The sequence below is a fragment of the Urocitellus parryii genome, chromosome 8 (genome assembly GCF_045843805.1).
Source record: "Urocitellus parryii isolate mUroPar1 chromosome 8, mUroPar1.hap1, whole genome shotgun sequence".
In the NCBI taxonomy this organism is placed as follows: domain Eukaryota; kingdom Metazoa; phylum Chordata; class Mammalia; order Rodentia; family Sciuridae; genus Urocitellus; species Urocitellus parryii.
The window spans coordinates 35262376-35275535 of record NC_135538.1 but is presented as its reverse complement, the minus strand read 5'-3'; the positions used below and the strand labels follow the sequence as shown (position 1 = coordinate 35275535).

General features: G+C 32.6%; 1 protein-coding gene across 8 annotated transcripts in view; it reads right to left on the bottom strand.

Annotated features, from left to right (window-relative positions):
* The window catches only part of Ptprk (protein tyrosine phosphatase receptor type K), a 527087-nt gene that overhangs the window by 397664 nt on the left and 116263 nt on the right, over nucleotides 1–13160 (bottom strand). For all 8 annotated transcript variants that reach the window (XM_026380467.2, XM_026380483.2, XM_026380491.2 and 5 more), the window contains exon 2: nucleotides 12000–12122. In XM_026380467.2, the coding sequence (XP_026236252.2) occupies nucleotides 12000–12122 (123 nt within the window). The remainder of the gene's footprint in view (nucleotides 1–11999; nucleotides 12123–13160) is intronic.

Genomic DNA, 13160 nt, shown 5'->3' with positions numbered 1-13160 from the left:
AAATTACTGAGCCTGTACACTAAGACAGTATTATGAAAGCAGTTCTAGTTTTCAAAATAGCTTTTGGTAAACATTATGACTAGGGAGAAATTTGAACTTTGAGATAAGGATTGTGACATATAACAACACCAGTCAGCTCTTCCCAGTGACTTATCTTCATTAATTTTAATTTGATTTCAATTTTGAGTAGAAGAAAACAGAATAAATAATTACCTCAAAGAAGCTAAGGAGAGTCTGTTACTTACTTACACTGGAAATGAATCTATCTGACTAATCCAACAAAAATTATCAAAATCAGAGCATAGTAAAGCAAAGACTGTCACACTAGGAACCCTAAAGTTCAGGAATTAATGCCAAGGGTTAATAAATGAGATGGCATCAAATTAAAAAGCTTTTTACACATCACAGGAAACAAGAAGGTAAATAGAGAATTTATAGAATTGAAGCAAATCTTTGATAACTACTCTTCTGACAGAGGATTAATATCTACAATATATAAAGAACTCAAAAAATTTAACACCAAAAAAAGGAAACATATCCCAATTGATAAATGAACAAATACGTTAAACAGATACTTCTCAAAAGGAGTAATATGAATGGCAAAAAAAAAAAAAGGAAAAATGTTCAACATCATTAGCACATAGGAAAATGCAAATCAAAACTACACTGAGATATCATCTCACAAGAGTCAGAAAGGCAGTCATCAAGAACACAAACAGTGGGCTGGAGTAGCAGTGGTAGAGTGCTTACCTAGCATGTGTGAGGCACTGGGATTCATCTGCAGCACCACATAAAAATCATAAATAAAGAAATAAAGAATCCAAACAGTAATGTGTTCATAGCAGCCCAAATTACAATAGCCAAACTATGGAACCAGCCTAGGTTTCCACCAACAGATGAATAGATAAGATGTATACACACACGGGAGTTTTATTCAGTCCTAAAGAAAAATGAAATTATGACTTTTGTAGGAAATTAGATGGAATTGGAAAACATCTTGCTAAGTGGACTAGGCTAATCTAAGAAAGCCAAGGGACATTTTTTTTTTTTTTTCATTTGTGGAAGCTAGGAAGGAAAAAGGGAAAGAAAGGTGGCAGGGACATCTTGTGAAAAACAAGAGAGATCACTAGAATAGAGGAAAGGGACCAGGGGGTGAGAGGAGGAGATGAGGGAGGAGGAAAGTGCTGAGGAGGGGTATTGTCCAAATTATACTGTTATATTGTATATGTAAAAACACATCCCAGCATTATGTATAAGCATAAGGCACCAATTAAAAAATTTGGACAACAAAATATAAATGCCTATCATATTAAGCAAGGAAGGTTTTACTATCCCAATAATATCCTTAATATGCAAGTTAAACTATGTAACTTAGAAAATATCATCTTCAAATAATACTGCTGCGAAGATCCAAACTTCCAAAAACTGAGAAACAGGATATGTATAGCGCATGAAGATTGCAGAGCAATCTTGTAATAAAATCATAATAATTGTTTGCTTGCTGAACAGGAAAAATGTTTTATGCATTATACCATCTACTTTGAAAATCTATTCCAAAGCAGTATGAAGATTCCTTAGAAAATTTGGAATGGAACAACCATTGAACCCAGTTACCCATTTCCTCGGCTTACACTCAAAGGACTTAAAATCAGCTCACTACAGTGACACAGCCATTCAGTATACCATTCAATTCACAATAGCCAAGCTATGGAAGAAACCTATGTGCTCTACAACAGATAAATGAATAAAGAAAATGTGGTACATATACAGAATAGTATATTTCTCGGGCATAAGGACAAATGAAACTATGGCATTTGCTAGTAAATGGATAGAACTAGAGATTATCATGCTAATTGAAAGGAGCCAATCCCAAAAAAACCAAAGGCAAAATATGTTCTCGCTGATATGTGGATGCTAATCTACAACAAGGGCAGGAAAGATTAGAAGTTGATTGGACTAGACAAATAGAAATAAAGGGAAGGGAGATGGGATGGGAATAGGAAAGACAATATAATGAATCAGAAATAATTTTTCTGTCCTTATATATGAATGCATGAACAATGTACCTCCATATCATGTACAACTACAATAATGGAATCCTAATTCGAACAAGTTATTCAATGTATGTAAAATATAGAAAAATACACTCTACTATTATGTGTATCTAGAAAGAACAAATAAAAATAAAATAAAATAAACAAGAAGGAAGTCTATTCCAGTCAGGCATTTTGGTTAGAAGTCTAACACATTACAATTTTTCCCACTTAATAGAAAATTGGGGCTAGGGGTGTCGTTGAGTGGTAGATTGCATGCCTAGCATGAGAAAGGTTCTGGGTTTAATCCTCATCACCACAAAAATAATAATGGTAGTAATGATGATAGAGAGTTGACTTCTGTTATAACGCTCACACTGAACATTAGATTTTCAGAAACAGACTTTTGACAGTAAATGGGGATTCATTTAAACTAAATGATAACACATTAATTGCCAGGGAAAAATACAGTAATTTTATCTTTTTAAAAAATGTGTTTGGTTGTTTCAGAATATGAAAGAGATTAATGACAAAACTTTAATATTGAGGAAATTTGAAAAAAAAAATATTTGCCTTGGAACAAATACCTGCAAATGATGAGTTCTGAAAAAGCAATGAACTGTGTTTAAAAGCTTTTTGGCAAAGTTGGCTTAGCTTTATAGGCTTATCTTTTTTTTTTTTTAAGCTTTCAACTGCCAAATATTATAGTAATGTCATACTGGACTTCGGATTGCATTTTTATTCTCTTTTGAACAAGAGGTTGTAAAATTTGTTTCTGTTTCTCATGGAACTCCTGGGTTCAACTGATCCTCCTGCCTCAGCCTTCATTGTAGCTGGGATTACAGTTCTGTACCACCACATCAGAATAATAAAAATCATTCTTTTTTTTTTTTTTTTTTTGGTTCTAGGGATTGAACCCAGGGCCTTGTGCATGAAAGGCAAGCACTCTACCAACTGAGCTATATCCCTATGCTTAAAAATTATTCTTAATCTTCTGTTTAATGTTTAATCTGAGAAGGTACTCTGCATCTCTCCAAAATAATTATTTGTGTATTAAATTGATTTTATTATAGTATTGATGACATATACTACTCATTACTTCTGAAGGAGCCAAGTTTCTTTCTAAACTTGTTACCTTCTGCAACTTTTTAAAATATTCATTACTATATTAATATAATTATCATAAGTATTAGCTTTCCTAATGTAAGAATATTGATATAATTCCTTATTCTCCAGTACCCAGGCCAGAATTCTAGTCAAGTGACCAATCTTCTACAGTGACTGTTTTGGGCCTTCTTTGCATGATGTGCTACTAAATTCAGTAAAATAAAAATTTCCAATCTTTCTTTTAAATTGTCCTTGGGATTTCTTTTTAGGGCTTTTGACAACCATAAAGATAAATTTCCTTACTTTATTCAGACCAGAACCACTAAAATAATTAAGCTCCTTGGTTATGCTCCGTATTTTATAAACAGCTAAACACCATTGTAAAGGTTACATAGGAAGAACATTATATCATATTGATTTTATCCAGAAACATTTAATTAATATAAAAGGTGTATCTAAGAAAATAGTTTATAGAAAGAACCTCGCAATATGTTAATACTCTAACTATCCTGGGAACCTCAGAGAAAACAATAACAGAATATGTGAGGCCTTAGATTCAACAAACAACAACAACAACAAAAGGTTTTTTAAAACACACACACACACACACACACACACACACACACACACACATACATATTAAAGAACCAGGGGAAAGAAGGTTGTACTGAAGTACATAACCACTTAATGAAGTTTGTGAAACTGTCCTATTTTACACTCAGAAGCCTTCAGCAAATAATTCAGCACCTACACCTATCTATGTTGGTATGTAAAGATTGCATAATGTTGTGGGCCTTTTATGTTATTATGTGCTCTAAATATATAAAATATGTACTTTTTGCTGAAAAATATTTATTAGTGAATAATTTTTCTCTCTGGGTGCAGGAGAGGAAATGAGGCCTTGACAACAGTGCTACAGCACTCTCAATGGAAATTAGGTTAGAAATTTTAGGTTCTGAAATTTTAAAATGTTTTATACATGTAATAATAACCTACTATAAATTAAAAAATAGCTATATATTTTTCACAACAATAACAATATGAGATCATTAATATTTTTAAGTAATCCCCGATTTAATTATTCCCTTGTGCTGCTTTTTGATATACTTATTTCCCTGGCATTCTTATGTTTGAAAAATAATAAGCTTTTAAACAGAGATAGGTTGTAGCCATCATGAGGCAAGTTTATTTTTGGAAAGGCAAAATATAAGGTCATAACTGTACTTTCAGTCACTCTCCTCCCAAGGAAAGTCATTTTGCTTTTTTGAACTATGTATTGATTTTATGGTATATGTTAAAGGTGACTGTATAGACTTTGAAATTACTCTGTATTCTTATCTCTAATTCTTTTAGGAGTTTGGAAGTTCTGTAGCACTGACACAAATATATTTTCTCTATTTTTTTAATACTTGGCTATTTTCCCCCCTGAGATATATTGGAACATATCTAACTTAGATACATTATGTACCTGAAATATCAGAAGAAAATTCCTGTCTCAGCATGCCATTTCTGTTCTCTGTAATTTAGACATTCTTCATGCTGCATTTATGTCCGTAAGGGTAATAGTCCTTACATTAAAAACCAGCCTTCATTTAGTGGCTCACCCTTCAAGTAGTCCATTATAGCCTTTCACTCTCTCACCCTGCCCTGCCTCCAACTCTCACCATTTTTAATAAGCAACTCAAATGTAGTAAACTATCTTCTCTGTGCTCAGGGCAAAAACATCAACAGACACATGATAACATGTTTTGGAAGAGCACATTGAAATAAGCCCATAATTCTTGTCCTAAAATACCCCACTGCAAACAAAGTCTTAAAATTATTTTCAAACCCTAGACTTTGGTCTGATTTCTTTAGTCCATGATTTTTTTTCTTCTACCATACAAGCTCTAATGAGAAAGTAGATAATATATGTGTTTCTACAGGTTTGCTTAGACAGACATGCAGCAAGTGTTCATCAAATGACTAAAAATAACATACAGGTAAATCAAAGAGAGGGCAGAGCATCTCCCCAGGAGAACAGTATATACTGAGAAAACCCTGAAACCCAGCAGCAATTCCAACAGCAGCGAAACTTAGATTCTATTTCATACATAAATCTTTAAAATTCTAGAAAAAATAGCATCTTATATGAAGTGGTAGAAAACCATTCTGGATTAAATAATTTAAATGGCTCATTATATAGTGGATTTAATTGTCCAAACCAAGTAAAGGAATTTGTCAGCTAAACTGCAGTGATAAAGTAGGAAGTTACTGTGGCACTGATATGAGACAGACCAAAGTTCAAATTCTGTCCTTGTGTGGCTTTATGCAAGTTATTCACTCCACTTTTCTCTAAAATGTCACTTATTCTGTAGGGTTCTAAATCAATGGAAGTGTAACTGATGTGATTCTGCAACCTGTATACGGGGTAAAAATGGGAGTTCATAACCCACTTGAATCAAAGTGTGAAATATGATATATTAAGAACTATGTAATGTTTTGAACAACCAACAATAAAAAATAAATAAATAAATGATAAATAAAATAAAATATATAGATCATGTCCCTACTGTAACAAAACTCAATAATTTACCAGTAAGTGGTAACTAATAGCAATGAACTCTCCTCTCAGAAATGCCTATCTGAAAGGGCTTGAGTTTGCAAAATCACTGTGTTCAGACTGTCCCTTAAAGTCAGATATCTCCAAGCATTCTTCACAAAAGCCACCTTGATGGAACAGGAGTGGTAGAAAGGAAGTATTTAAGAGTCAGGGTACTGGAAGTTACAAAGAAGTAGGTCCTGGGACCATTAGTTCCTTGTTACTGGTTTTACAGATTTGAGGAATAAGAATTTTTTTTTTTCCTAAAGAATTCTATTGTTTAAAAGAAATGTGAAAACTGCTGAATGAAGCATATCCTTTCAGATTTAAACTTCTGTGGTTGAGACTCCTAAGATTCTAACTCCCATACCCAGCATTTTGAGGTCCGCCCTGCTGTGTTCATGAACTGGGGTTAAGCCATTCTCTTGCCTTTCTTCCCTCCCCTTCCTGTTTCCCTTCCTTTCATCTCCCTAGGGCCAATCCATTTCTCAGTTCTCCTCAGGAATACTACTACATATATTCACACATATAGTTCTACTTGTATTAACAGACAATGTTAATTAGATGACAAAAGAGAGAAGAAGCCAACATTTTGGCCCGATGTTTCTATCCTCAAACATAAAAGCAACCATAATGTTGGGAAACTCAGCATCTCATGACCAACACTAAATACACATAATTTTGCCCTGTTACTCTCTGTCATGCCTTGTTTCTGACAGATATACTGCCAGATGATTCTGTCAATTCAACTGTGTGAGATTTATCGCAGATATGATTCTCAAAAATTATATGCCTCATTATAAATTGTGTATAATAGGGTGAGGAAAATATTAAGTAAAGCAATCTACTAATTTTAATAAGCAATTACTATTCCCAGAAAGACTATAGATTAGAAATGAGAGGTCAAAAACTTATTTGAAATTTCTTCTCAGAGGTATTAAAATGTATAGCACTATATATATAATATTATGTAAATATAAATTAGTGTTACCTATAAATGTTATCATCTGTATCAAATTGTGGACATGAATGTTTTATTTACTTTTCACCACTATCAGAAAAAGCCAGGTATAAAATCATGTGACCTAACCACACTCCCTCTTAAATACACAAGCAACTGAATCTCACCAAATAAATATTTGAAGAAGGCAGGTCCCATTTTAACAATCTGGCTAATAATTTATGCTTAAAATCTAAGAAAAATAAAGATACTCAGTTTTACATGTAACAAACTAATAAAAAGGCACTTTCTTAACAGTATTGGTTTTTTTGCTTCTTTTTTTTTGTGTCATCTCATTTTGTGTTCTACATTTTAGTTTGGGGACTTGACACAGAGACAGACTTGAAATCCAGCAGGGTCTTAAACTATTGAATCACACCTGGCTAAGTTTTATAAGACAGGATGGTTTCTTACTTCAATTTTTAGGTTGATTTAATGACCGAGGGCTTTTATATTTTACAATATATAAAATGTAATTTAAATTAGGAACTCTGTACAGTGATTTACATTATTATCAGTAAAAGTACCAGATTGAAGGTGGAATATAATGTAGTCATAATTTTAAATACTGTCAAAGGAGTACTCTAGGGACTCCAAACTAAAATTCAATTAGTCATTTTACAAAAACATGTTAAGAAGGAAAAGCAGTTATAATTACAATGAAAGATGAATTACAATCACAGTTCCTACACTCTGATCACGAACAGAACATATAGTAAAATGGTCAGATGAATTTGTTTTATGATGTCATAAACATAAAATACTTGACGAACCAGATCACAGACCCAGATGTATTTGAGATCAAAGAACAATTGATGGTTTTCATACAACATCTCATTCTTTGTAGGTTAATGTTATATATTTATATATCCAATTTTTGATAAGTAAACATTGGATGAATTTGACAAGAAAGCACAGAGAGAAGAGAGAAATGAAAAAAAAAAACCCTTTTCTGGGTAGTATTAGTAACATTTAAATATATCTAAAATAAACAGGTGATGCCATTTATAAAGGCAAAAAACCTAATATTAATAATTATGTGAAGTTCTTCTAATTGCATTAAAATGTGAATTCAATATCATATTTGAGAAAGGGGAATTTTATTCAATTAATTTTTTAATCCAGAGAAAAACAGATTTACTATTCAAACAAGGACCAAAATATTTTAAATTTGATATTAAAAGAGCTGACATTTTTGTGTAAGTAAAATAGTGTATTGGAAAATTTTAAATTTTTAAAATGAGATTCATGAGGACATTATAGTCTAGTAATAAAAAATTACACATAAAACTGATAATATAACATTAGCAATTTAATTATATACAAAGTATAGTACAGCCAAGTATATATGGGGTTATAAGAGTAGAATAAAATTAAGAGTTCTAAGCCAGTCAGGAAAATCTTCCCAAAGCAGTGGGAACTTGTGTAGACATAGCAACAATAGGTAAGAGTTTGGTCAATGGATAAGTGGACAAAGAAATATATAAGCAGAGGTCAGGGAACATTAAAAGGCCACAAAATGTCAAAGAACAGAGAGAGAAAGAAGAGAGAGAGAGAGAGAGAATGTGTGAGTGTGTGTGTGTGTGTTTGTGTGTGTGTGTGTGTAGAGGAATAGAGGGATCCAGGATGGTGGGAAAAGAAGAATTTGAACCCATTTGAGTTCTCATGTTATGCATCTTTTATTCTAATCTGTAAAATTTTAATTATTTTAGTTTTCCAGTAGTATCTTTGTTACCTTTTATTAACTTATAAGATACACACAGAACACTACACAACTCATCTTCAGACCATCTCCCTAGGCCCTCCCACAGGTAATAACACCGTGATTTCCAACTCAACAGTTACTTTTACCTCATTTTGAAATTTATGTAAACATAACACATACTCTTGTGTCTGGTATTATTCCCATGAGCCTGTGGCTGTGACATTCATTCACATCGTTGTGTATAACAATAGTCTATGTTCATTGTGGAGTAAGATTCCACCATATGAATATTCCAACATTTATTTGTCTATTGCACTGCTGTTCAAGTTGTTTTCAGCTTGCGTCCATTATGAATTCTGATGCTGTAAATACTCCTACATGTGTCTTTCGGGAAATATGAGCACTCAATTCTGCTGGGCTTATACCCAAAAATGAATTAGCAGGTCAGCAGGCTGTACAAAGTAGTTGTAAGGATTTACATCCAATCATAGTCTATGTGGGTTTTGCTTGCTCTACATTCTCACCAACACCTGAAATCACGTTTGCAGCAGTTTCTCATTATGACTTTAATTTGCATTTCCTTGATGACTAAGTTGAATAGGTGCTCAGATTTTCAAGTCATTTTTAGGTGTTAAGACTCTTTCACAAAGTGCTCATTCTTTGGCATGCTGTTATTAAATATATTTAGCAGGCCTGTTAGCCATCATTGTCATCTAACAAAAGTAATATGTGGCAACTGCTGCAGAGTATTATAAGCAATTTTTGATAGTACTGTATCTTTCCACGTGGAGACATTATTTTCCTCCTTTCTCTACTCTTCAACACATACTCCTTCTTGTATCATTCTAAATTATTTATTCACCCTACATTTTTCTTCTTCCCCTCTTGGCATCTAGTCCAAAAAGTCAATTAACAGAAATAGATTAGCAATGTCCAAGTACTGTATAGAGCTCAATAACGAGTTCATGTCAGAGAACCAACCTTCCTGCTATAGTGGTTACTGATGCTTGGGATTTTGGTTTGTATGAGTGCTTGTGTGTGACTTTTAAGTAGACAAAAGAAGGAAGCCTACCTGTCTATACATTGGAAAATAAAAGGATCATTCATAAAACTTTAATAGGAAAAGTCTAAATGTCTCCTTTGCGCCAATTTATGGCAGATAATGTTCAGTCAGCACTTTGAAGAAATATCATAAGGAAAATGAATAAAACAGCATCTTCTATAAAGAAAATAAATATGGTGTTTTCTCTCAACTCTCATCAGAACTAAACACAGTTATACTCAGGGAAAAAATAAAGTGCTATGACCTTTTTTCCCTCCTTTGAGTGATTAATTACTTAATGTCCTATTAATTGGTCGATCTGGCTGAATTTCAAACACTTTCATTTTCTGTGCATATCATATTTTACTGTAACCACCAATTAGGTTGTGCATCAAAGGTGAGCCAACAAGGTCATCTGAGCAATATCTCTTCAGCTCTTCATTATCCACCATCAATGGTAATTAACAATGGTAACATTTCCATAAATCAATGTCTTTCTGATTATTCTCTGATGATAAACAGTCAAAGTGTGTGCATTCCAGCCCACCCTCTTTAAAAAATGAAAAATTCAGTCTAAATATACCACAGAGAAAATTCGGGCCAAAAATTGCAGTTGTTTCTTTAATTAAAATTCACCAGCAAAATAAGGTTATGTACCTTTGAAAGAAAAATACAAACTTATGCAGAACACTAAATGAGTCTGTTGAAGATATAGGGGTCAAACACAAGAAGAAAAGGATGTCAAGCACAAAGTATCATTTTATTCCTCTGCAAAGGAAATTATGCCTCAGTCCAGCCTCAGAAATAACCATTTGTCTAATCAGCCATGGGAAGTGACAATTCAGAATAAGCAGCAGATTTAATCCATGTACATACCATAGTGTAGACTCATAAATTTTTTTTTCAAGAAAAAATGTGGGGTGGGGGAAGTGGATCTCATGAAAATAAAAAAGAGACAAAGCATTAGAGTAGAGGAATAAGGTTAGGAGGAGAGAAAGGGGAAGAAAATTGGCCAGATTGTTATGTACATGTACAAACATGTTAAAATGCAGAATACAACATACACTAGTATGGCAGTATGTAAAAAAGTGGATGTGTAACCGATGTGATTCTGCATTCTGTATACGGGGTAAAAATGGGAGTTCATAATCTGCTTGAATCAAATGTATGACATATGATATGTCAAGAGCTTTGTAATGTTTTGAACAACTAATAATAAAAACAAAAAGAAAAAAAATAAATAAAATTCATACTCAGTTTAGGAAGGACTTTCTGAATTGGGAGAAAAAATAATTTTAAACTATTTTATTTAATTATAATAAAATGCTAAAAATATATTTTTAAAAAGTTGTTGGTAATAGAAAATCAGAATATCAATTGATTATATACAATAATATAGTTACATATTATATTTTATACATACATTATTATATGATATATAAGTATATATGATATCTGTTTCTTTCTAAAAATTGGATAGTTTCTTCTCTTTACCACTGAAATTTTGAAATTCCTGTTTATATTTTTGATTTTTGTAATTAAACAAGTTTTTGCTAAACACAGGACCCATATTATTTCCAAATTATTATGTTGAACTGAAAGCACAAATATGAATCCAACATTGTATAAAATTATATATATATATATATATATATATATATACTGATGTCTTCTATTAATGTGATTTTAAAAAGTAAGAGAAAGCAATCAGAAGATGCATTACTCCATTACTTTGTTCTCAACCAAAAAATTAAAAAAAAAAAGATGTATTCATTCCACAAAATCAAAGGATATAACAAGATCTTAGCAAAACCAATGAATAGGTTTCAGCACTATTTCTATGTTATTCACTGGGAAAAAAGGCTTTCTCTATTTGATAATTTTTGTCTCTAAGATGCTCCCCCTTCAGAGCCACTGGTTTGCTCATGATCAGCAGGAGCGTGAGACAAGTCTCTCTCCAACCATGGAACGGAAGCCCTTCCACTCAGTATTAACTGAATCAAATTGGTAATTTTATTGAATAAGTATCAAATGAATCAACCCAAGTGTAAGATTTTTTTCAGTAGTCTTTTTATTGTTCTGCTTTTTATGTTTTTATTTTTTGGTTTGTCATTTTTATTTCATATTAAGTAGGAAAAAAACAATTAATATTTTTTTTGCAAAGACAGAGATAAGAAAGGTATAATGAGAAATTTTGAAGAATATAGGGTTAGAGAAAGTGACTAAGAGAAATGCAAATAATAGTTTAAGACTAATATATGTCACCAAGAAATATAATAAATTTGCTTATTATAACAAAAATTACTATAGTTATATCTAAAATACGAAAATGCTACATACTCTGAAGCCATTTCCCCATGGCTAAGTAAATAAAATGGTTCTCAAGAGGGAGTACTTGGGAGGAACACGAGCAAATTATATTCCATGCATGTATGATTATGTCAAAATGAACCCCAATTTTATGTATAGCTATAATACAGTAATAAAAATACTTTTTAAATTAAAAAAGAGAGAGAGAGAATGATTCTTACCTTGAGGCATTTCAGGTGGCAGGTAATGGGGCTCTTGAGCACTAACATGTACCCATTCGAAATCATCATACAGATCCTGGTGGTAATCACAGGCTCCTGGACCATCATCAAAAGTACAGCCACCTAGAAACAGAAAAGAGGACCAGTGTTATATTTCAAACACGTGTTCTAAACATGGGGCAGCAATCACTACATTGAAATACTTGATGTGGTACTCATAATCATAATAATCAATGGTCCTCCTACTTATTATTATTCTCTGTAAATTTCCACATAAAAATAAATGTCTATCAGTATATTTTGTTTAAATAAAAATTTTGAGCCCCAGAAAGAAGGTTGAAACACACCTTTTGAATTATTTTTAAAAATAGAACATGTGGTTATATGAATAAGTGCATGAGGATGGTAAAGAGAATTTCCTGAAATATATAAACCACCTAAAATCTAAATAATGTTTAACAACCTTTGTAGAGAGGAGAAGAAGGAATAGTGAAAACTGTCTTCCTTTGTAATACTTGTCCAAATAGGTGAAGTCAATGTATACATCTTAACACATCCCTTGCTTTTGGTGCAACTAATCTGGAAAGCAGTATAGAAATTCCTTAGAAAACTTGAAATTGAACCACCAGCTATCTTGCTCCTTGGTCTATACCCAAAGGATCTGAAATCAGCATACTACAGTAGCACAGCCACATCGATGTTTATACCAATGTTTATAGCAGCTCAATAACTAAACTGTGGTACCAACCTAAATGCCCTTCAATAGATGAATGGATAAAGAAACTGGGGTATATGTACACAATGAAATACCACTCAGCAGTAAAAGAGAATAAAATTAAGACATTTTGCAGGTAAATGGATGGAGTTGGAGAATATCATGCTAAGCGAAATAAGCCGATTCCAAAAAACCAAAAGCCGAATATTCTCTCTGATAAGTGGATACTGACCCATAATGCGGTTGACGGGGAGAATGTAAAAAATGGAGGAACTGTGATTGGGCAAAGAGAAGACAGGGGAGAGAAGGGAACATAGGGGCAGGAAAGATGTGAAATGAGATGGATATCATTACCCTAGATACACGTATGACAACATCTATGGTGCAAGACTACATTGTGTACAACCAGAGAATAAAAAGTTGTGTTCCATTTGTGTACAATGAAT